General features: G+C 37.5%; 1 protein-coding gene across 1 annotated transcript in view; it reads left to right on the top strand.

Moving 5' to 3' along the window:
* Positions 1-26525, top strand: part of atrnl1b (attractin-like 1b) — a 610807-nt gene that overhangs the window by 231995 nt on the left and 352287 nt on the right. The window contains 1 exon segment of the mRNA XM_052026988.1: positions 9275-9369. Coding sequence (XP_051882948.1) covers positions 9275-9369 — 95 coding nt within the window.

Raw genomic sequence — 26525 nt, 5'->3', positions numbered from 1 at the left:
TCGATCAACTCTTTGCAATTTTTGACAACCAGAGTCATTTTTCTTTTCTTGGACTAATTCGTTTTGGCTTCAGCGGTGAAATATTAAGCTGTCCATCAATAAATTAGACATGATTGAAATTTCGTAAAAACATGCAAGTATAGCAGTCAGCCATGTATGCATTTGACTATCTTCAGAACATTTTTTAATCCATTCATTCATTGAATATGGTTGTTGCTGTCAAGGCTAATATTTATTGATGCCCTTGAAGTTAATGGTGATGTGCAGTTTATGAGATGAAAGTACACAAGGTGCATATATGCACATGAAGTTCCAGAGTCGACACAGCTGAAGCCCAAGAACCTTGGGTGAACCCAGTATTATATAAAAGAGTCGAAGGTTAAGGCTCTTGCCGAGAGAAATCAGCAGAAATATAAATATAACAGTTCACAGTAACTGCAAATGCAGCTGCCAACTAATTTCAAGCTGCTGAATGCCCAAACTTGCTTGAGGCTATGAGGTATCCAAAGCCCCTATGGTTGGCTTACTAGATTTTTGTTTTTCTGTATAAGGAACAATGTGCAGATGTGCAATAAGTTTGTCAGTGGAACATTTCTGACGCGCTGTCAATAGTCACGCTGTCTTGTCAGATTCACAATTTGAACCAGAAGACAATAAGTTAGTAACAGCTTTCTTATCATTACAAAATGCCAAGATGAGGACAATAAGGAAGTAATTGGAAAAGTGTTTTTACTTTTGGATCAAATTTTTCTTGCCATTAATGGTGTTGATGATTGAGGATGTCAGTTATGCCAACATTCCATTCAGGGAAACTTATTAATCAGTACTTAGTAAGCCTAACAAGTGAGGACATAATATTAAACTATTTTAGAGTTTGAATCTGGGCAAGTGAAGTAGGTGGCTGTGGGAGATTATATCGGGGCAAGTAATCTATTCAGTTATATTTAGCATGGTTTGGGCAAAGGATCAAGAAAGATTGGGAATGAAAATTCTAAACTGGGCAAGGCCAATTCTGCTAGACTGAAGTATGATTTACACATTTAAAAAAAAACTAGTACTAAATGGCCCACTTTTACTTAGCCACAGTTCAAGGCTTTACAGAATCCCCTAAGGATTTTTTTTTGTCACTTGAAGGCAAGTCAGCATCAGAACAGTGTGGGAGGCATTCAAGGAGGAAAGGCAGGGACCAAAGCAAATATGTATCCATTTCTTTTTAAAACAAAGGAGCTCCTAATTTTTATATTCCCTTCGATACTGAGGGAAGTGCACTGTGGAGGAAAAAGCAAAGACAGGAAGCTTATGAATGATACCGAGGCTCAGCACAGCAGCAAACCTGGAGGAGCATAGAAGACACAGGAATGAAATTTCAAAGGAAATTTGGAAGGCAAGGAGGGTGAATGAAAAAGATATTGGAAGGTAAAGTCAAGGAAAACTGATCTCTAAATATGTGAGGAGAAAATGCTATTAGAGGCTAAAGCAGCAGGCTGTGCGAGGAGGCTGAAGATGTGAAGCTCTGAAAGGATACTGTTTACGTGGAGTTTGCACATCTCCCTGTGATCATGTGAGTTTCTTCCAGGTGTTCCAGTTTCCTCCCATGTCCCAAAGCCATGCCAGTTGGTAGGCAAACCAGCCACTGCAAATTGCTCCAAGTGTGTGGGGAGTGTTAGAATCTGGGTGGGGTTGACGGAAATACAGGGAGATTAAGGGACAATTAGTATAAGGTTAGTGGTAAATGGGTGATTGATGGTCAGCATGAACTAATTGCGCCAAAGGGCTTGTTCCCGTGCTGTCTGACTCTGAGAAACAGAGTTAACGTTTCAGGTCAAGGGCACTCTGTCAGAAAGGGCCTTGTTGATGACCTGAAATACTGTTTTGTTTTCCACCTGACCTGCTGAGTGTTTCTGGCACCTTTTTATTTGGTTCACATTCTACAATCTGGTTTCTTAATTATTTTTAGCAGCTACACAAGTGTATTGCTAAAAATGTGATGTTGTATGACCAGTTTGGAATATGTATGTTGATATAGACTAACTATCCTTGGGCTTATGCTACTGATCTGGAGACATGAGTTCAAATTACACATAGCGCCAGGGAAATTTTAAATTGGCAATTAGTTTATTATTGCCATGTGTACTGAAATACAGTGAAAAGCTTTTGTTTGCATGCCATCCAGACAGATTATTCTAAACATAAGTACATTGAGATAGTACAAGAGGAAAACAAAAGAGAATGCAGAATATAGTGTTACATTTACAGAGAAAGTGCAGGTAGACAAAGTGCAAGGGCCATAACGAGGTATTGCGAGATCAAGAGTTCATCTTTATCGTATAAGAGGTCCGTTCAAGAGTCTTATAACAGTGAGATAGAAGCTGTCCTTGAGCCTGGTGGTATTATTCTCAAGCTTTTGTATCTTCTGCCTGATGGAAGGGAGGAGAAGAGAGAATTGACTGGGGTGAGAGAGGTCCTTAATGACCTTACCTGCTTTCCCAAGGAAATGGGAAGTGTAGACAGGGTTGATGGAGGGGAGGCTGTTTTTCATGGTAGACCAGGCTACAAGGACATGCAGAATTTCTTTCACCTTCTGAGGAAGTGGAGATGTTGGTGTGCTTTCTTGGCTATTGCATCCATGTGGCTGGACCAGGGCAAGTTACTGGTGATATTTACACCTAGGAACGTGAAGCTCTCACCCAAATCCACCTCAGCACCATTGATACAGATGGGTGTGTATTCCGCTCCGCTTCCTGAAGTCAAAAACCATTCTCTTGTTTTACTGACCGAGGGAGAGGTTCTTTTCTTGACATGCCACTAGGCTCTCTATCTCTTCCTGTACTCTGTCTTGTGGGTTTAGCCTTTCAATTCAAGATTCATTTACTAGCAATGATGGTGACTACAAAGCTGTAAGTTTGTAAATAAAATGATCCATTAGGGGAGGGGAAAAACAGCTGACCATATATCTCATCTGGCCTAGATGTGCCTCCAGATGCACAGCAATTTGGTGAACCACTTCATTGTTCTCGGGAATGGTTGAGCCTTCATTTCACAAATTGCTGATTTGCACTTGTGCAGAGGGGGAAGAGAGGGTCATTGGGGCCTTGATCAGTAAGAACACCCCATTTGGTCTAATTAACCAATTAAATCTTAGATTATAGAAAGATATGGGGATGGAGGAGAGGAATATGGGGATGGAGGAGAGGAAAATGGGGTGAATTAATAAAAAGGGAAGGAATTGTTGGATTTAAGCAGAAAAGACATACTCATGAGAAATAAAAAATAAATGTCAGAAGCCTGTGAGGAGACATTTACTGCATGATGCAGCTTCAGTTATTACTGTTTCTGGGCTTCTGAGATTGAGATGCATTGCAGGGACATGAATCTCATCATTAAAACAAACCTTTCATCCAGGTATCAGGGCAAACGTCCTGTGGTGAGTTTAATTGTTTTAGTGGTGTAAAAGCAGCAATATGTGGAGACTCAATGAGGTGATTGACACTGAGATCTGGTTTCATCTCAGCTAACTGGGTAACAATGGGATTTGTGCAGCAACACAGCTTGCATATTACTGGGCATTTTACACACTAGCAGTGATGTGAGGATTTATTTGCCTTCTTTTCCCTAGTAATTCTGTGTCAATTAATACTTCCAAGGGAGATTCTTGTGCTGCAGTTTTATAAAAACAGAAAATAAATCTCCTTTGTCCTATTATGGTATGTTTGATATAGTAGGATAATTTAAAGTTCATCAGGAGTAGCTATCTTGTATCTAAAACCAGATATCACAATACTCTGATGGGCAGTAAGAATTTTAGTAGTTTGAAGAATAGAAAGGTGGTGATTATAAAGTGCTCATAAATCATAGTCATAAAGTATATTGTCTCTCAGTACTTAACCTCAGGCCTATAAAGAGCTGAAACAGTATTGTCAGAGAATGCCTTTATCTCTGGAGATTGTTCAACTATATTGTCAAGGAATCTTTCCGTCTTGATGATGGCTTTTAAGCATTACAAGTACATTGACTCTGCTGAATGTTTGCTGTAAAAAGTAGTGTTGAGGTGTTTTGCCTGATAAAGCACTACTTTCATTATTGATGTCTATTTCAGAAATGGAAGCTTCAAAAAGAAATATGTTTAACATCTTTTGATTTAGTTCAATCTATTGCATGATTTTCATATTAGTTATTTAGCAGTAAATGTTGATGGCACCATTAGAATCATTGAGGTGAAGAATTGACTTAAGCTGATCATGTTTAAAGAATTTGGTGAGTCAGTGTGCATCATTATTTATGTCTGGCTTTCATAATGTTGATGCTTGCTCTAAAAGAGTGATTTTCATTTATATAGTGCCATTTATAACTTATGGACATGAAGTACTTAAATATGTAAACATTGTTTTAATGTTGGAAATGAGGCACAAGTTCCCACAATCAGCAATGTGGTGATAAAGCTAATTTGTTTTGGAGGGAAGAGTTGACCAGGATTTTGAGAGGATCCTTCCCCTTTTCAGAATTTTATCATGGGAATTTCTCTGTGCACCCGAGAGGTCAGATGTTGCTTTGGTTCAAAGGACGCCATCTCCAACAGTACAACACTCCCACAATATTTAAACTAATGAGTGGACCCACATCCAGGAAGCATTTCTGACACTTTCTGTCTGAATCATTCTTTCCTCTCAATAATAGTTGATACATCTCCATTAGCTTCTAGAGGTTCCTAAAGCCCATTGAGATGGTGGTCAGTATTTGTCCAATTATGGTATTCATGCTCTATAATAGGTTGGCTCCAGACAAAATAAAAACAGAATAATCTTGCCATTTCCTGCTTGAGACCTGCCCAGCTGTGTCCTAAGTGACATTCATTCATAAAGCTAGTTTATGAATCTGTTATTTCTCTTATAACTGCAGAGATATCTACCACAGGCACGTCTGATGATTGATGCTCTGCTTGTAAATTGTTCATCACTAGACATTTTGTCAATGTTATTGTATGTGATGCATACCTTCTCAAGATGCCCAAAAGTGAGATGGAGGGCAATTATTCCCTCAAATAGTTCAAATGGTCTGTATATGCTTGCAGACATATTCTTTTTATTTGCACTTAAATCTTTATTTGTCAGTGAGGAAAAAATTGTTCTTCCAGTAGGATAGACCAATCAAGAACACAGAGCATTTAATCTATAGGCTTTGAGAGGTGAACTGATTTTTACCAGAATCTGAAGCCCTTGGATATAAAGGGGAAAGTGGGCCAGGATTCTGGTTCCTGTTTCTTCTTTAACTCCAGATATGTGTGTGTGGAGTTTGGTTGAGAACAGGGTCAGCTTTGGCTTTGAAATTCCTATCCCATTTTAGATTGGCAAATTAGTTTATTATTGTGACATGTACCGAGATACAGTGAAAAACTTCGTTTTGCATGCTATCCATACAGATCATTTCATTACAACAGTGCATTGAGGTAGTATAAGGGAAAACAATAACAGAATGCAGAATAAAGTGTTACAGTTACAGAGAAAGAACAGTGTAGGCAGACAATAAGGTGCAGGGGAATTAGGTAGAGGACAATTAGCATCAATGCCAACATTTTCTGTCAATTGAAAGTCGAAAGTTTTTTAAAAGCATATATTTTTAAAATTAAAAAAGAACCAATTTGCTAAGTTATGAATTAAGAGTTTTTGCCTGTTATTTTAGTAAAGTTATTGTGGTTTTCTAAAATAACAGACACAGCATTTTTTCATGAAACCACCAATGCTCACCCAATGATATCCCTGGCAGGGTTTTCTAGGCTGGGGTGACTTTTGTTGGTGACCCTGTTTGTATCTCCCTATTTTATTTCCTCCATTAAAGATAAGAGGTCATAATGATCCCTTTTACTTCATGGGCATAGTGTCCTTCACTGTTCATAATTTGGACTGAATTTTGCTTTACATTAGTTTGCAAACTCCTAAGTAGATTGGTTACACTTAATTCTTTCTTCATTTGGTTGCTTTAGCTAAAACTAAATGTGATTTGTGGTCTGTTGTTTTAAGAGCTTATCTCGATGAATTGAAGGCTGATTTTGGTCTCAAATTCACATCTGAAAAATAGGCCGCAACTTCCATAACTCAGAATGACATAGACATTTATCATATTTTTTAGTTTGTCTGTATGTGTGTTCTTATCAGCCAAGTATGGATACTTTAGAATAATGTTTTGATTTCTCGGTCAGTGCAGCATAACGTTAAAAGTTTTGTTCACTTTGCTGATGATTGAGAGAGGAAACTGATGGAGTAGTAATTAGCAAGATTGAATTTGTCCCTCTGTTTATGGATGGAATGTACTTGGGCAGGTTTTAGACAATATTGGATAAGGAGTTTATTCTGCAAATATCATAGCATTAGTTAGATTATTGGATCCATTATTTTGTGCTTTAACATTGGAAGTTGCAGACTGATCCAGGCAAATCAATCCAGCAAAACGTGTCTGAGACATCTGAATCTGTAATTTAACTTTGCATTTGCTTGCTTTTAAATTAAAAGTTTTTGATTTTTTCGACAGTGAATAAAGTTATTAACCCTTATGTTTTCCTCAACTATTGTCAGCATAATCTCCATGCAGTAAATATCTTTGTGTGCATTTGTTATTTTCTGCATACTGTGTTCAAATCATGTGCACCAATGAAAACCGAAAAAAATGCGAATATTTCTTGAAATTTTCAAACCAGTCTCCTTATGGCTCTTCATTTTTGAGAGCAATAAGAACATTCCCTTGGTTGAGTACATCCATTTTATGTGCAATGCAAGAACTCTAGGATCCAGATTTGTGCTTTCTGTGCGGCTGGAAATTGTTTGTTGCATTCATTACCATGCATTTTCCTTACCTTTTTATTAATGTCTTGTGACCTACCCCTTCATTGCTAGTCATCTTTCACTGCCAAGCATTTGCAAACATGAATCTTGCCCATTTCATATTTTAGCAGGAGCAGGCTATGAAAATAGATGATTGGAAAAAAACAGAAATGCTCAGTAAGTTAGATAGAATCTGCATTTAAGGAAAACTCATTTCAAAATACCATATGTGCTATTTTGTTGTTTTAACAAATCTTAAAATTGATCAGAATGTATAAACAAAATAAAGTTAATGTACATCAAACATGCTGCTTTAATTTTCAGAATAAAAGCCTTCATTCATGAACAAATATTTCTGCAGTGAGAGCGTACCGAATGTGGATTTGATGTAATAGATTTTAAAATTGGTTTGGGTCTATGGCCACTGTTTTTATTTGCACATTAATGGAATATCAAAATTGACTAGATAGAGGCACTGATTTAATCATTTTCATCATTTACTTACATGTGTCGTGTCTTTGGCAGTGACTATTTAGCACTGTTAATCTGTTGATCAGTTAAAGAGCAGATTAAGCAATGTCAGCCTATCTTCATTATTTTTTAAATGGAGAATTCGGTAACTGAACGAGGATATTCATAAATTTTCCTCCTTGTACCACTGATTCTCTTGTATCATCGAGGAGGTGCCATTGCAAATGGAGATGGGATTAATTTTTGAAGAGGTGACTGATGTACTGGAGCCTGAAATGTGACCAATAGATCACAATGTAAGCAAATGTGAAGTTGTCCACTTGAACTAAGGAAGGATAGAATGGAGTACTTCTAAATGAAATGCATCTGGAGGCAGAGGTTGGGCTCCATGTATCCAGATAATCAAGATCGGTACAAAAGATTACAATAAAAAACTAATGAAATAGTTATTTTTGGCCTCGAGGTGCAGAAAGCAAGGGATTAGAGTAGTGCTGTAGCTTTATAAAGTCTTGTCATATTGTATCTACAGCATTATGAAGCAGTTCTTAGTGGTTATTTTGATCTGGGAAAGATGGTCATTTCATTTACCAGAATAATACATGGCTTTGAGTTTTAAATTATGAGGAGGGATTACATAAACTAATTTACGGTTAAATATGAACATGACTGAAGTTTAATGTATTAAGGGGAATTGATAGGTAAACAGAGGGAAGGAAATTAAACAATTGAGAACTTAAGGAGCAAAGTCTTTTGTAAGTAAAAATATAGGAATTGGGTCTTTCAGGAAATGAAGTTAGGAAACCCTCTCAGTGCGTGAATAATAATACTTTTGCAACTCTCACAATTAGCAATTGATTTTCAGTGAATTGTTAATCTAACTCATAGATGAAAAGAGTGGTCTTCTGTTCACTGGGGTGGAAAGTTTGAGGGGAGAGTGGTTCCTGATAGCAGGCTGAAGATCAGGGGTGACGCTGATAGAAATATATAAAAATATGTGATGTGTTGATAGGATAGATGGTCTTTTTCCCAGGGCAGAAATGACAAATACTAGAGAGCATAGAATGATTTAAATGCTAGTGAGCATAGAGCTTTAAGGTGAGAGGGGGTAAAGTTTTAAAGAGAGTGAGGCAAGTTGTTTTACAAGAGTGGTAGGTGCCTGAACATGCTGGCAGAGCAAAATGGTGGAAGCAGATACGATGGCAAACATTTAACAGGCATTTAGATGGGCAGTGACAGGCAAGGAATGGAGGGATTTAGACCATGTGTAAAGCAGATGGGATTAGTTTTTGATTGGCATCGTGGATATCATGGGCCGAAGGCCTCTTCCTGTGCTGTACTGTTCTATGTTCTGCTCAGGTCAGCACTGTTCTTAAGACACCAGCAATGCATAGTTAAACTTGGAGAATGCAAACTTCCTCAGATTTCCCAGAATATAGTTTGTAAAAATCTGCCTGTTGAACCTGTACAGGCATAACCTGGTGCAAGTCCAGCAGATCTGATTAATTCAGTAAGGAGAAACTATTGTTAAGAGAGCAGTAGATAAAAATTAAATACATTTTTATTTGATTTAATTGAATTAATTTAAAATCAATTTATTTTAAATTCTGTTGCAGTTTTTTAGTTTAATACATTCATATTTAAATATTTTTAATGGTACTTGAAAGATTTTGAGTGCTTGTGAATGTCAAAGACACCAGCTGTTGAGGCATTTTGATGATGGAGCCTGACAATTACACTCGGAGAGGCCCAGCACTGTGCCACGCTGGGAGATGGTGTATTGGTGGGAAGACCTCCTTCAGGAAAAATGTGTTCCAAGGGCAGGTGACCATCAGTGATCATCTCATTGAATATGCTTTGGATTTACTGCTGTGCTAACGTGAAGAAAAATAATTTCTTTGTCAGTTACCTTTGCTGTGTAGATCTGAAAAGAATTTTATGCTTTGAGGGAATTCAGCATTTATTTATGATCTACTTTTGAATCTTGCCCACAGACAGTCTTTTGATTGACTACCAGTTCACCTTCAGCCTCACCCAGGAAGATGATCGGCATTACACTGCTATCAACTTTATGGCTACTCCAGAACAGGTTGGTTCTTCCTGTAGTTTGAGGGTTTGAAGTGCCTTTCCCTTTCTTTCAGGCAATTTGCTGTCTTTCTACCTTGTGGTTTTAATTATTTGGGTTTCTTGGTACCTTCTAAATGTATTGTGAAAAAATAATCGAGTATTTTAATATGTCCTATCCTTCATTAATTGTACAGTTTAATTATTAATAATTGTACTGTTTCTCTTGTGATTTGGAAAGTATCCAAATTATGTATTGAGAGCTATGTTAAGAATCTTCCCCTAGTTTCCCATTTAATTGAATAGTGCATTGCCTTTCCATTTACTGGTTAAAGAATAAAGTTATTGCTCATGTGTTACAAAGAAAATGGTAAGTACAATACTATCTGTGTAGTGACTATTGCATCTCTGATTTGGACAACTGAGGCTGCTATGTAGTAAAACTGGGGTTAGGTGGGCAGAAGGAGAGGAAGATGATATAGTTTTCACTGCATCTCTGCACACAGCAGTGACGATGAAGCCATCGTCCTATTCTTTATAGAAGTGTGCATTTGCCGATAAATTCTGGAAAGTGGTGGCGGTGCACTTTGCAGAGTTTCATCCCAAACAACAGCTTAGCACAGGACTCCTGTACTCTGTGAACTTTTTCCAGAGGTGCACGTTGAGACATAACTGAACTGCTGCTGGAGATTATCAGCTTGGTGGAACAAGTTCTTTGGTCTGCCCTGAACTTGCTGTCTCCCAGTAAAAAGAGCTGACCATGACCGGGATGTTGTGGACTGGCACATTCCAACATCCAAGACTGTGTCCTGAGGGATGCACTGAAACTTAGTGCAGCCACCACAGAGGTTCTTTGAGCAAGGGCCATCATGCCACTATGCACTGAGGTGCTGGAACCTGTGTAAATATCCTTTGGGTTGTTTGGTCATACAGTGTACATAAAAAGTTGTTGTCATGCTCATAAATTGTGTAAGTGGAATGAACTGTCTTTTGCTATAAATGGTAACAAACTATGTGTGTAAATTTTAGGTATTGTATATTTTTGGAATATTAATATTTTTCAGTTTGTATATTGAATTACGAAATTATCAGAAATCCAATTTCTAAGTTTTCAAGAATACCAAGCAGTTTAATATTTTAAATATTTTTATTTTGAAATCATTTGAACAAAATGCAGAAGTGTTTTGAAATTCAAACACAGGAATAAATATTTCATTTGATAGGCCCATAAATGTTAGCATTGAGATCTCCAGACCAGATAGTAGTCGGTGCAGTCAATCAGTTGTGTGTGTTTGATGGTGTTTCTGGGTTTGCATGTTTTAGTTAGCATTGTTATTCAAAAAAAAACAAGATTTGCTTTTATCTATCACCTTTCATGACCTCTGTGTATTCCAATGCAATTTACAGCTAATATAGTACTTTTGAAGTGTATTTGTTTTTGTAATATTGGAATTTTGACAGTTGATTTGCGTATAACAATTTCTCTGAAACTGCATAATGATAGTGAACCAGATCTTGATTGATTTTTTTTGTAATGACCTTTTACTTTCCAATAGTTGTTAAATCTTAATTTGCCTATGATGTACAAAATACAAACATTGATCTGTTTTTTTCAATTTTGATTTTGTAATAATGAATTTCATTTATGGTTACAATTGCGTATCCTGAACAAATTTTAACAGTTGGTACATCCAAAGAATTAAGCAAAAAAGTCTCTGCTGATTATCTTTGGCTTCACTAGAAAACTGCTGCTTTGCCAGAGGTGTCTTCTTTCAGACACACAGTTCAACAGAAGCCTTGTCTAGCGACTTGGGTTATTATGGCATAAATATGAGCGAGAAGATTAGCTGTAATGTCCCTTGCTTTTCTTCCAAGTAGCACCATGGGACCTTTGAATTTCACCTGGTAGTAAGGTAGAAATGCATGATGGCAGTGTTAACGCTAGAACTGGTCTCTTGTTCTGAAACTAATTGTGGAAATAAGTGAATAATGGACCTCCTTATGCAATAGCTATGCATAATTTAAAATTATCCTGCTGGATTAAGGACAGGATTTTTCAAAAGTATTAAAATTTTTTTTGAACTTGTATTTGAAAACTACCTGTAAACTCAAAACTTGTGAATAATCAGATTACGGGTAATGGGAGTGTGGATCTTTTAGGGTTTGCATTGTTTAAACTGTTCTGTTCAGTTTTGCCACAGGTTCTATTGGAACTGCCAGCATTCAGACATTTAAAAAGACCACAGGTCCTATCTTTCTGTGCTTCCATTGTGCAGCATGGCAGTCCAGAACCTGCTGGAAAAAATTCAGATGGATGTCGGATCAAAGACCCCATTGACTTTGATAGAATTGGAGGTCTGTTGATTAGGAGGCAAAAGGGAAGGCAAATTAATATATCCATTTATTTTGCTTCAGTTCAATTTTTTTTAGTTAACTTCTCATTTTTACTTCAAGTTTAATAGTTTGTGAGAGTATCAAAGGCATTCAAGAATATATATTGGATAAAAAAACATCAACGGCATTTACAATGACAAAGCTTTGCAGACTGTCAGGAAGGTATTGAGTGAGGGGCCGTTGCATTACACTGTTGGGAGTTCCAGTCACCTGTAACTAAACTGTGGAGGGCCAGCAGGAATGGGGCCCCAGCATCTGGCTTATGTAAGTGTGGGCATGGCAGACTGCACGCTGAGATTTCAGGCAGTGGACATTGTCCAGCATATCTTAGCACATTGTTTCTTGGCATAGTGAATATGAATTTTCACATGCTGCATTATTTGATTTCAGAAGCAACAGCGATAGAGCAAAATCGAAGTTTTCTCAAAGTTTTGTTTTCACTTTGAAAAAATATTATCAGCTACTTTCCAGCGCTTCCAAATCCGTTATTGAAAAGCCATTCCAAGTTCAAGAAAAGGATCATTTGAATGCCACTTGATGTGCAATGTATTTCAGTTTTTCCAAATTTTAACCTGAATGAAAATGCTGAAAAAGTGTGAGTGAGAGATTGTGTAATGTTATACTTGCCTTGGAGGCAGTGCAGAGAAGGGTTTGCTGGATTCATTCTCAGGCTAAGAGCCTTGTACTCTGGGGGCAGGTCGAGCAGAAAGGGCCTATTCTCTGGATTTTTATTTTTGAAAGAATATGTGATTTCTTTAAAATACACAAGATCTTGTGGAGGCTTGACATATCGATGCTGTGAGGATGTTTCCCTATCTGGGGAATCTGGAATAAGGGGGTATGGGATAAAGGAACACCCATTAAGACTCAAGTGAGGAAGAAATTCTTTCTCAGTGGGTTGTGTATTCTCTCGCCTGAGAGCTCTAGATATTGAGTCATTATTCAAGGCTGATTTTTGGTCTATAGGAAAATGAAGAGTTATGGTGATCAAGTCAAATTGAGTTTATTGTCCGTAGGCACAAGTACTATGAGGTACAGGTACAATGAAAAACTTGAAGCAGCATCACAGGCATGTGGTGCGGCATGGAGCAAAGTGGTGATGAGGTCAATGGTCAGATCAGCCATAATTTTATTGAATGGCAGAGGATATTTGAGGGGCAGACGACCTACTCCTATGAATTTGCTACTCGCCTAGTTTTGGTGCACTTCAAGGAAGCAAAATTTATGAGCAGAAAAGTATTTGTTGGAGTAATGAGCGGGCTTTGAACAACCTATAATCCAGATTCAAATCTTCCTTTTGGTAAATAGGCTTGATTTGCAACAAGTTTGAAATTGTGTGTCATGGAAGTGGGCTTTGAGAAATAAAATGTGAAGCAGTGCGCATTGGTCAACAATGTGAGATGTTTCTTGCTCAAAATAACTGGAAATGTTTATATAATGGAAAATTACAATAAAACTGTCTTTTTAACTTTTTAAAATTATAAAGAGGCTGAAGATAGAGCACAAGAATAAACTAACAAATAATATAAAAACAGATATACAAGTTTCAATTGGTATATAAAAATAGAAGAGAGTAACTAAAGTAAACACTGGTAACAAAAACAACTATTTAATTTGTTTCATGATATGGTAACTTAAGCTAGCTAGAGGTTGTGGCCTAATTTAAGGGGACACGATAGCACTTTTTATTAACAATATTAAACGATGTGCATTTGCACTGTGTAGTCCTCATCTTCTGAAAAAGAGAAGTGCATGCTTCAATTTCCTCTGAGTAATATGACAGTTCTTCTGCTGTTACCATTCAACAAACTAGGGCATTATTTGTCAAAAGTGGTCCTTTGGGTGAGTTGTTATACTGTTTACCCAGTGAGATCACAATTTTACTGCTTTAAGTGAATATGTCAAGTTGAACTCAAACTGCATTCAGCTGTCACACCAGACCACAGAAATAGATGGTATCAGAAACGAGGTCAACTGAAAAGGACAGGAAGTTAGGAAATCAAGAAGAGTTTAAAGATTAATAGGTTAACTTTTCACACTGAATATCATAACAGAATGTTTTGTACACTTCCAATCGCAAGCAATTACAATTAGCCCATAAGAAAAAAGTAATACCTGCTTGCACTGGCATTATGTGTCATCCAGTTTTGATTAATCCAGGTCAACTAGACAGGTATTTTAGTGTGCATGGAATAGGCTTCTTTTCATTGATGTGCTGAGAATGCAATTTTATTCTGCACTGGAAATGGAACAGTTTGTTAAATATTACAAATGGCAATGTCAATAAAAGCTGATTTACTGTCGCTCCTCCACTGACTAATATACTGTATAACGTATAGGCAGAAAAATCCATTGTGTTAAGGAGTTGGAGATTTAAATAATTTTCTTTAGAAACACAGGAAAGGGTTCAAATTCATCATAAAAGATGAAATAAATGGTTAGGTTTGCATATAATAAAATAAAATGGGCAAAAACAACACCTATTCATTGCAAAGCTAGAAGTCAGATTCTGAACCATATAACAAGAATAAACGTGCTTGATTGCACAATATTCAATTACTGAATAAAACAGGTGAAATATTGAATTTTTGTATTGAAGTCTAAATGAGGAAAGATTAGACTAATATGAGACCTTGCTACCTCATGCATTGGTTACATCTGTGATATATGCAATTACTTCAAAGTATTCTGGTGTGGGGGTATTTTGGTGCATTTCTGTAAAGTATTTCAACATGATGAAGGAAACAGTTTCAGGTATGGCTTTTTCTGGTGCAAGATGTTGTCACTTTGTTCTCACCAGCAGTTGTTTTAACGAGGAGAAAGCATTAATTATTTCTGCAACTGAACTAGAATAACCATCAATGTCACATCATAAAGTATAGACAAGAAATCTTGAGGATTATCTATGCAAAATGATCTCTATAATCTTGTAACTATCAACAAAAGTACTTTTTTCAAACTGACATTGTGCCCTCCACATGCTGGTGAAAATCAATTGAATTAGAGATGGGACTTTGAACTCGATGAGTTGCGTCAGCTATGGAACGGGTCCAAAATCCTCACAGAATTTGGCTTGTTCCATAGTGATTTAAACCAGTTTGAACCAACCAGATTGGGATTCTGAATGCAGTATCAAACGGGAGAAAAGCTATGCTGAAAATAGAAGATTGGTGTTCTGGTGCAGGAGTATTTAGAAAGGGCAAAAAAAGAAGGCAGTAATGCAGGGCATTTTTGGCTTGGCCTGACAATAACTGGGGTTATCACTACCTCAGTATAGCAACACCATGACCACTTTGCATTACAATGGAGTTTATTTGTTCTAATTGTGTCCATTCTTGTATAATTTGTGTTTAATGTATGTTTTTCCTGTGTATGTTGTGCATCTGATACTTTTTGCCTGTGATGCTGCTGCAAGTAAGTTTTGCATTGCACCTGTGCATACATGTCCTTGTGCATATGACAATAAACTTGACTTTGATTTTGACTTTCATCAGAAAGGGGAAGAACATACAAGCATAAGAGTGCACCAGAAAATTGAGTCAGAATGAAGAAAACTGGCAAGATACAGTTATAAAGACTGTTCATCTGAATGCAAACAGCATTCATAACAAGTTAAATGAGTTGATGGAACAAATACAAATAAATGGATATAATCTGCTGGCCAATATGGAGACATGGGTGCAAGGTGACCAGGCTGGTATTTGATATTTCAGAAGGAGAGGCTTAAAGAAAAAGGAGATGGAGTAGTTTTGTAAATGAAGGATGAGATCATTGCAGTGGTGGGGACTGAATCTGGCAGAGAAACTCAAGATGCAGAATGCAGAGGTAAGTCACTGGTGGGGTTTGTATGTATGTAGACCCCCAACATTCGCTACACTGTAGGATGGAGGATAAATCAAGAAATGGGGAGTATGAGAAAGATACTGGGTTGGATTCATCATTATGTAGATTGGATAAATGAAATTACCAAAAGGTAGCCATGAGAATGAGTTTATAGCCTTATTTGGGATAGTTTTTTTAGAACTATATGTGGGGAACCAACCAAGGAGCAGGCTATTTTAGATTTAACATTACTATAATAAGACAAGATTAATTATGCTAAAGGATTCCATTGGAAAGAACAACCCCAGCATTATAAAATTTAAACTTAATTTGAGAGTGAGAACTTGGATCTGAAACAAGTGATTTGAACTTAAATTAAGGCAATTACAACTCTGTATGAGTGCAGAGTTGTCTAAAGTGGACTGTAAAAATAGATTACACGGTAATAAGGTAGATAAACAATGGCAGACATTGAAGGAGATGTATCTTAAATCTCAGCCAAGATATATTCCAAAGAAAAAACAAAAGCTTTATGAGAAGGATGCACCATCTATGACCTTTCAGGGTGCTGTCAAATTGAAAGAAAAGGTGTGCAATGAAATGATAATAAGTGGCAAGAGGATTGGAACAGTTTTAGAAAACAACAAAGCATGACTTAAATTGTAAAGAGGGGCAAAGACAGTATGTGAGTAAACAACAAATAATATGAAAGCAGTCTGCAAGCGTTTCTGCCAAGGATATAAAAAGGAAGAGAGCAGCTGAAGCAAACATTGATCCTTTAGAGAATGAGGCAGGAATTAATGATGGGAAAAAGAGAAATGGCAGAGATTCTAAATAATTTTGGGATCAGTCTTTTTGGTAGAAGAAAATAACATTCTGACAAAACTAGCTAATCAAGAATCTATAGGGAGGGAGAATGTTTAAACAATCTCTGCTGGACAAACTAACAGGGCTATAGGCCAGCAAGACCTCAGCCCTCAGGCCTGCATCATAGAGTCTTGGAAATGGCTGCAGAGATGGTGGATGCATTGGTTGTAACTTCCCGACATTCTGTTGGTTTTGGAGAGTTTTCAGAGGATTTGAAAATTGCAAATGGTAATCTCACTATTCAGAAAAGGAGGGAAGCAGAAAGCAGAAAACTTAAGCTAGTTAGTCTAGCATGTGTCATTGGGAAAATGCTGGAATCCATTTGAGGTAGGACATTTAGAACGCAAGATAATCAATCAGAGTCAACATAGTTTAATGAAAAGCGAAATCACGTTTACCATGTTTGCTTGACTTTTTTTTGAGAATGTAACAGGCAGGGTAATAAAGGGGAAGCAGCAGATGTGGTGTATTTGTATTTCCAGCGGGCATTCAATGAGGTAGAACATAAAAGGATACTGCACAAGATAAGAGTACTTAGGGCAGTGGATGATATATTGGCATAGATAGAGGATTGGCTCTAACAGTGTTGGGATAAATGAGTCATTTTTGGGTTGACTGGTGCAGTGCCAAAGAGATCAGTATTGGCACCATCAACTATTTACATCTATGTGATCATGTTGAATGCCTGAGCAGAGTTGCAGGGCCGTTTGGTCTCCTCCTGCTCTAGTTTTGTAACGTGGTTATGTAAATTCAGTCAAATTCAAAAACGTGTGAATATCAGTTGGATGTTAATAGACAAGTTGGGATGTTTTATTTAAAACTTGCTGAATGTAGCAGTGCTTTATTTAAATGTGTGTACAGCATTTGGTGGCTTGCTTTCAGAAGCACATCAAATATGTTGTGGTACTTTAATGTTATACTTTAAAGGTGACAAAATGTTTCAGAATTTTGTTTTGCCTTACGGGCCCATGATAGGGGACTACACATCTAACTACTTGGGTTGCTTGCGCCATCTGTCCATGTTAAAGCAGATAATTGATATTCAATGTACTCTTGCTCAACAGCTCCTACTATTTATTGTTGTTGTATCCTTGAAATAAATTTCTCCAACTCTTACTCTTGCCCACTTCATTGACTATGCCACCTTGTGTAGGCTCACATATTGTTCAGGCCCACATGCTGATAGGAGGACAAACAAAATACTCTGAATGTTTTATCACTGAAGTGTCAGGAATTTGGCTTGAAGAAACTGGAGAGCGTGTGTCATTGGGAAAATGCTGGAATCCATTTCTGCAGTAGGACATTTAGAACGCAAGATAATCAGAGTCAACATAGTTTAATGAAAGCGAAATCACGTTTAGCATATTTGCTCGACTTTTTTTTGGAGAATGTAACAGGCACATGCTGCTTCGCACTTAAAGCCCTTCTGCATTAGTTCCTTGAAAGAAAAACTCAATTTACTTTGAGAATCGAAGTGGTCTATCCTTAAGGCATCATTTGTAAACTTTCAGCAACTACTGATCTGCCCTGATTTCAGTCCTGTGCCTTGAGCCCATCAAAAGCTTTATTCTATCATTCTGGAAACATACCATGAAATAGCCTTCATTGCAATTGATTTAGACTTAAATAGCTATGGTGGACAGCTGATTGGGCTGGACCACAGACCACTACCAGGCCCTACTCTTGACTGCCAAACCTTGTTATTATTCGGAGGTCATCACAGAATACGAAGTTAACCAAACTGTACTGCAAGCTCACTTAAAAGCCTGCTCTCATCTCCTCAACCCTCACCAGCAACACTAAGTGATGGGTGCTGCTGATTGAAGCAAATTATTTATTTATTTTATTATGACAGATTACGGAAGGAAAGCTTAAAAACAAAGGTATTTTATCCCTTATCATGGGCTATAAGGCAAATTGAAATTCTGAAACATTTTATTATAGTCCAAACATTAAAACACCATAACATCTTTCTAACATTGCAATATACCCTAATCACACTTATCCTGTGTATTTCATACCTGATACTGGAAACCTCAGAGTGCCACCTTTTATTTAAATCAATAACTCCTCCCTTCACGTTTGTACCTTTTCAAAACTCTCCAGTTTCTTCAAGCAAATTCCTGAAACTTCATTGATAAAACATTCAGAGTTACTTATTTGTCCTCCTATCAGGCAACTGACAGATTGTCAACCAATCATAGATTATCCAGGTCTTCTGGTGCACAACGAAGTCAAGCACATGTTGCATGCATCTTAAAATATGCAAAGATCTTTATAATGCCAAGATTTTTAAGTTCTGCTATTGTAAATATTGCCAGATAAATTGAAGTGCTTTTGAAGGCATGGCTATATTCATCAAGGTTTTAAAACAAAAAGAGCAACCCTTGTTCATTAATGCAAATCTTGTATTCTTATTGTTTTGAATTTGGCTGAGATGATTTACATAGAATGTTTCTCGCAGGAAAATGGCCAATCGGCTCTTTTAGCTGCCTAACTATTTAATAAGATCATGCAAATTGTAAAATTCGATCGGGCCACAGCACTTCGTTTGTTACTGACTGCACAGGCGAAAAATGACCCATTTATCCTGACATTCTGTAAGTTAGCCATGACAATATATTAGCCCAGCTCCAAGGACTCAGGCACAGTAGTGTCCGCGGTTAGCCTAAACGCTTTACAGCGCCAGCGACCTGGGTTCAATTCCCGCCACTCTCTGTAAGGAGCTTGTACGTTCTCCTCTGTGTCTGCGTGGGTTTCCTCCAGGTGCTCCAGTTTCCTCCCACATTCTAAAGATGTACAACTTAGGAAGTTGTGAGCATGCTATGTTGGCACCGGAAGCATGGTGACACTTGCGGGCTACCCCCAGAACACTCTACACAAAAGATGTATTCATTGTGTGGTTCTGATGTACATGTGACTGATAAAGGTATCTTTTCTTATCCTGCCTTGTGCAGTGACCCGTTTTGTGGCATCTTATTTGAATACCTTCTATAAATCCAAATACAGTACATCTGCAGGTTTCTTTTCATTTTATTACATCCTCAAAGAACTCTAGCAAATTTGCCAAGGGCTATTTCCCTTCACAAGACCACATTGACTGCACTTGATTGTCCTATGGCTTTCAAAAAGTCCTGCTATTATCTCCCTAAACAATAGATTCCAACACTTTCCCAGTGACTGATGTTCGACTAACTGACCTATAGTTTCCTGCTTTCTGTCTCCATCCTTTCTTACATAGTGGTGTTATATTTGCATTTTCCCAATCCTGTTGGGTCTATTCCAGAAATTAAGGAATTTTGGTAGATGGCTATCATTGCATCTACCATCCCTGCCGCTGCTTCCTCTAAAACCCTCAGAATCAAACCATAAGTTCCCGGAAACTTGTTGTTAGCCCCATTAGTTAACCTACTACTATTTCTCTAGCAGAGATTATTTTATTTTTCTTCCTCCCTAAAGCCACTTGAATATCTATTACTATTTATTGAGAAGATTTTGGTGTCAACTACCATGAAGGCTGATCCATAACTATGTAGAATGTCAACCATTTCTGCATTTCCCATTAATTCCCCACTCTTAACCTCCAAGGGAGCAACCTTTATTTTAGTGATTCTCCTTCCTTTTTATAGATGTGTAAAAAGTTCTTCCTCATATCCGTGTATTATTTTCATGGTTACTTTCATGCTTTTTCTTCTCCCACTTTATAATTTTGTGTTGAATCATCCTTTGCTGGTTTCTGAAAGTTTTCTAATCTTCTGACCTATCACTTATTCTCATAACATTGTGTGCCTTTTCTTTCAAGTTCACAGCATTCTTAACTTCATTGTTGGTCGCAGATGGTGCATCTTTCTTGCAGAACTTTTCCTCTACATTGGAATATGTCTTGGCTGAGATTTATGAAATATCTCCTCAATATCTGCCACTGCTGACTTACCTTAGTTTTTAATCTATTTTCAGGTCCACTTTAGTCAACTCTGTACTCGTACGAGTGTACTGACTTTTATTTAAATTTGGGAACTTGGGGTCTGAAACTCATGTCCTAATTTCAAACTGAATTTGAAATTCAACAATGCTATGACTTGCCTTTCCTAGGGGATCCTTTTCTTGAGAGAGTTAATTAATACTGTCTCATTACATTAAACCAGAAAAAAATGGCCTGCTCCCTGGTTGGTTCCTCAACATTTTGCTCTAAGAAAACCATCCCAAATGCACTCAATGAAATTGTTCTCAAGACTTCTTTGCAAAATGATTAAGCCAACCTGCAATTAATGCAATACCATTTTTACAAACCTGCTTTATTTCTTCAACTCAAACTGCATTCAGCTGTGGCACCTGTTATCAGAAATAGATGGTAGCAGAAGCAATGTAGACTGAAAGCTCTTAAAGACAGGAAGTTAGGAATGCAGCCAAGAATGGTGTATCTATTTTGGGGGCCTATATACAACTCCCACCATTGACTTTTTATCCTTATTGATTCTTACCTCCCTGATTTTACAGATTAAGCTTCCATAACAATGTCATTCCTCATCTTTTATTAACAGAGCTACTCTTCTGAAACTGTCAAGAGCTTCTGGACATTCAGTTTCCCAGTCTTGGCCACCTTGCATCCATGTCACTGAAATAGCTTGTCAAGTCATACCCATTTATTTCAATTTGTTCCATCAACTCATCAAACTTCTTATGAATATTGTCTGCATTCAGATGAACTGCCTTTGATCTTAGCTCATAATTTTTCCATATTCTGAGTCAATTTACCAGTGCATTGTACTGCTTGTATGCTGTGCCCCTTCCTGATACACTCTAGTTATTGTTAGCCATGTTGTTGCCTTGTTACAAATGCCTTCTCTTTATTCTGCACCTTCCTAAATATCCATTCACCTTAAACCCTACCTTCCATTTACATCATAGCTCTTCTCCTTTGATTTTACTCTCCGGATCCCACTCCCCTGCCAAGCTGCTTCAAACCTCCATAATAGAACTAGCAAAACTTTGTGCATGGCTGTTGGTCTCTTCTGTTGAAGTACAACCCACCTGGTTAGAGGTCCCACCTCTAATTGAAATTAATCAGCAAATTTGTTGTCATCAGCATGTGGAGGATGTGTGTGAGATTTACCAGATTATGGAAATCAGTTTGTGCAGAATAACCTTCTCAAGTTTTTTTGTGTGGTTAGGTTTTATTATGTGATATTGTTGGCTACTGTAGTTCAGTTACTGTGGTAAGTATGCTTCTAATTAAAGCAGCTGCTATTCAGAGCAATGTGACAACATCTGGCAAAGGTCAGTTGTACCTGGAACTCTTCATCCTGTTGAGTTACTTTAATTGTTTGAAGTATCTGGTTTGCCTCTTTATGTTGGCAGATTGCTTTAAGAAAATTTGAAATAGGATGAAAAAAGCAGTGGAAATGTATGACCCTATTTGAAATGCATCTAATTGTCTTTTAGACTTGCAACAAATAGGTTTTGTTAGAGGCCATATGCGCTTTCTCAACTGGCTGTAGGTAAGAAAAGGTGATGAATGCTTCTAAATGATTGCACTTATCTCAGTAGCAATCAGTGCATGAGGTAGCAAGGTCTCATATTCGTCTAATCTCCCTCATTTAAACCACAATGCAAATTCATCATTTCCCCTGTTTTATTAGTAATTGGATATTGCATAGTTAAGCATATACATTATGTTATGTGGTCCAGAATCTGATCTATGGTGATGATTTTGCCTATTTTTTGCATCTATCAGAAGTGCAACATAAATGTTTATTTCATTTTTATGATAAATCTGAAAGTTTCCTCTGTGTTTCCAGTAACAATTTAAATCTGGAGCTCCTTAACACCAAAGGATTTTTTGACATATAGTGTGTCTCTGTCAGTAGAAGAGAATGATGATTGAGCTTTGGATGACGTAGTATTTGTAGTATTTAGCAAACTTGTTCCTTTTCTAGTGCAGGATAAAATTGCATTTTTAGCACATCAGTGAGTTCAAATGAAAGAAGCCTGTTCCACGTATGTGCACACTAGATTTAAAATGGTGTTTAAGTACTGTCAAATTGACCAAGTCAATGAAATTGATGACACACAAATGCCAATGAAAGTAGGTATTACGTATCCTTTGTGGGTTAGTTGAAATGACTTTCAATTGGAAGTATATGAAATGTACATTATAATATTTGCTCTGAAAAGCTAATCCCTTAATTTTTAACTCTGTTAGCATTGCTAACTTTTTGTTAAGAACTCTTGGTCTAAGTTATTTCCGTAGTCTGGTGCCATAGCTGCATGTGGTATGGGTTTAACTTGACGTACATCAAAGAAGCATTAAGAATTTGATCTAACTAGCTGCACTTGTTAGAACATCCCACCCAAAGGACCACTTATTTTTGACAAAGCGTGTCTAGTTTGTCTAATTGCAACAGTAGAAGAACTGCCATCATATTACTTGGAGGAAATTGAAGGATTCACTTTTCTTTATGAGAACATGAGGATTATACAAGGTAAATGCATGCAACTCAGTGTTGCTTATGAAGAATGTTGCAGTGGTTCCCTTGCATCATGCCACAACCTCTAGCTAGGCTAAGGTAGCATGGCACAAAACAACTCAGGTAAACCAGTTGAGACCTGGAAATGAAGTCACTATGGACTTGGGGTCTCACAGATACAAATGGAAAGGGATAGAAGGAGGAGAAAGGGCAGAATCAAGGTAAGAAGGAATAAGTTTTGAGGGGAAGAGCAGACTGAAAAATTGGTTTAATTGAACAGAGGGACCACTTTGGTTTCCACCTGTCTTAGATGTTTCGTTCTGACTTCTCCATCGTGCTTTCTTTTTTCTAGCTTTGTCTTGAAATATTGACTTCATTTATTTCTCCACTTTCATTGCATGACCTACTGAATGTTTCTGGCATGTTGTATTTTTGTTTCAGAGTTCCAGCATCTACAGTTGTTTTCTTCTATCATTTTTCAGAGGTTGACATTTCATTGGGCATCCTTGGCTGAATTCATGAAAAAGAGGGTCTCAAGTTGATTTCTTTTCAGAATTATTTTGCATTTCTAACAAATTGTTACACCTTGAAATGCGCTGGCTTTAAAACTTCAACATGCAAGTAAACCTCCTATGAAGATGCTCATGCTGTGTTGAAAGATGGCATGTTACCAAGTAAAGTATATGGTATAACTCTGCAAATAAAGTGAAACTGAGTCTCTTTAAAAACAACTCTTTAAAAACAATAATCTGATTTTGAAGCAAACATCTTTGGGTCGTGGAGTTAAATTAATGCATTGTTAGGGAACTTTGGGAATTGGAATAAAACAGAAAATGCTGGAAATACTCAGCAGTCAATTGTTAGGTGTGTGGAGAGAGAAACATTTGATATTTCAGGTTGATGACTTTTCATGAGAGAAATGGTGATCAGAGGCATTTAGAAAAAAGGGAAATTTATTTAAAAAATTTGGATTTGTGCAACTTCTGCAATTAATTTAAAATATAAATTAAAACATTAATTTTAAAGAAAGGAACCTTGTAGATTTGCTTTCAGTGATCTTGTTCAAATGAATGGGGTTGTTGCTGATAAGTCAACTAAACCGAGTGTAAAGCTAAAGGGCTATATAAGTATTGTTACGTACCAACAACAAAAGAAACGCACTGAGTCATGGATAAGTGTCAGAAACTATTTTATTAATAACTACTTATGATAATAAGAAAGAAAAAAAATAAAAATGTTAGATATTAAACATTAACCCCAAAAACTAAACTCGAAGTGTGTGTGTAGCAAATTCCCAAACTCCCAAGTCCAGGAATAGTTCTCAAAGTTCAGTTCAGCAAGCCATAAGGTGAAATGTGAGCAAAGGCTTTTGCAAAACCACCATTGACTGAAGTGGAAATGTAGAGAAAAAATAGACAAAAATTTCGAAATCCAAATTTTCCACGATGGAACCCATACGACACCTCAGTCACTGATGATCTCCACTGCTTTGTTCTGAAGTATCTGCCACCCTGAAAGGCATTCGAGATGTGGCCGTCCACACAAATACCTGTTTCCCACTACAGTTCACGATAAAGTGGACTCCACTGCTTATTCAAAAAAATCCATACATGGATTGTAGTGACAGACACAGTTATTGTTTTTCATCCATCGATACTGTTACAGACTAGATTACTATTGGTGAATGTCCCTTTAAGATAGAGCATTGTGTGTGTGTGTGTGTGTGTTGGTGTGGTTACAACAACAGAAGATAAAGGACGTAATGACGTTTTTGAAGCAGTCGGTCGGAGTCAGTCAGAGGAGGAGAGAGAGAGAGAAGCAGAGACACCAGCCTGCTAGTCTCTATCGATGGATGAAAAAACAGTAACTGTGCCTGTCACTACAATCCACGTATGGATTTTTGGGAGTAATCCGGTGGAGTCCACTCTGTCGTTAACCTGTAGAGGGAAACAGGTATTTGTGTGGATGGCCACATCTTGGATGCTTTTCGGGGTGGCAGATACTTTGGAACAAAGCAGTGGAGTTCACTTTGTTGTTGACCTGTAGAGGGAAACAGGTATTTGTGTGGACGGCCACGATTCGAGTGCCTTTTGGGGTGAGGAAGATGCGGTGGAGTGGTCACTGCTGAGTAAACACTGAGGTGTCGTTTGGGTTCCAAACTGGAACATTTGGATTTCGTAATTACTCTCTATTTTCTCTCTACGTTTTGTCTTCAGTCAACAATGGTTGTTGAAGAAGCCTTTGCTCACGTTTCACCTTACGGCTTGCTGAACTGAACTTTGAGAATTATTCCCGGACTTGGAGTTTGAGAATTTGCCACACACACACTTGGAGTTTAGTTTTGGGGTTAATGTTTAAGATTTAACATTTTTACTTCTAACATTCTAACATTTTTACTTTTATTTTTCTTATGATAAGTAGTTATTAATAAAGTAGTTTTTAACACTGATACATGACTCGGTGTGTTTCTTTTGTTGCTGGTACGTAACAATACAGAGACCAGCAGGCAGGGTGTCTCTCTCCCTCTCTCTCTTTTCTCTGACTCTGACAGAACCAAAACGTCAGCACGTTGTTATCTCCTGTTGTCGTAATGATGCCACACACACGCACACTACTGTACTATGTCTTAAAGGGACATTCACCAAATAGTAACCTAATCCGTAACAGTATAGCTGGCCTTTCAACTCAGTAAGATTATGAAGTCACCAAAAGGAACATGAAGGTGCAGCAATTGACTCGGAAGGCAAATCATATGTTGGTATTTTTTATGAGAAGATTTGAGTACATCAGATGTCTAATTGCAATTATACGAGGCCCTGGTGAAACTGCACCTTGATTATTCGTACAGTTCAGGTCTCCTGTTCTAAAAGTATGTACTTGTGATGAGATTTACTTGACTGGTTCCAGTTATAGCAAGTTTGCTGACAAGCAGGCTCATGTCCTCCGGAGTGCAAAAGAATGAGAGAGCATCTCACTTAGCACATTTTTACAGAGCCCAATAGGCTGGATACAGGGAGAATGTTTCCCTTGGCTGAGGAATCTAGGACTGGGGCAAAGTTTTCAGAATAATGGTAGGTAGTTTAGGACTGAGATGAGGAGAAATACCTTCATGCAGAAGTGGTGAATCTTTGAAGTTCTTTTTCTGGATGGCTGTGCAAGCTCAATCACTGATTTCATTCAAAAAAAAGAGATAAATTAATTTATGGATATTAAGGGAACTGAGGGATTATTTATTTTTTACCTTATTATGCAGGAAAATGGCATTGAGGTAGAAGATTAGCCATGAACTTGATGAATGGTGGAGCAGGTTTAAAAGGCCAAATGGCCTGCTCCTGTTTCTTCTGTCAGCTTCCCCTGGGCACAATAGTGATTCCACAGATAGAGCATAAGATCAGATCTGCTAACAGTTGTCCTCCAGCATGTTTCAGAATTCCATGATGCAGTGTAGTGCACAGAAGTCACTGCCGTGAGCACTGCAGCTATGAATGAGCAGCAAGCCATTCACATGATCCAATCTGTTGTGCTGAAAACAAAATTCCCAAATATATCTTATGTGAATTATGTTCATGCACCATGACCTTGATTGGCAAATCTATTGCATTCATATAATGCTGATAATAGTTCTAATTAA

The sequence above is a fragment of the Pristis pectinata genome, chromosome 12 (assembly GCF_009764475.1).
Source record: "Pristis pectinata isolate sPriPec2 chromosome 12, sPriPec2.1.pri, whole genome shotgun sequence".
In the NCBI taxonomy this organism is placed as follows: domain Eukaryota; kingdom Metazoa; phylum Chordata; class Chondrichthyes; order Rhinopristiformes; family Pristidae; genus Pristis; species Pristis pectinata.
This window is presented reverse-complemented; position numbering and strand designations above follow the sequence as displayed.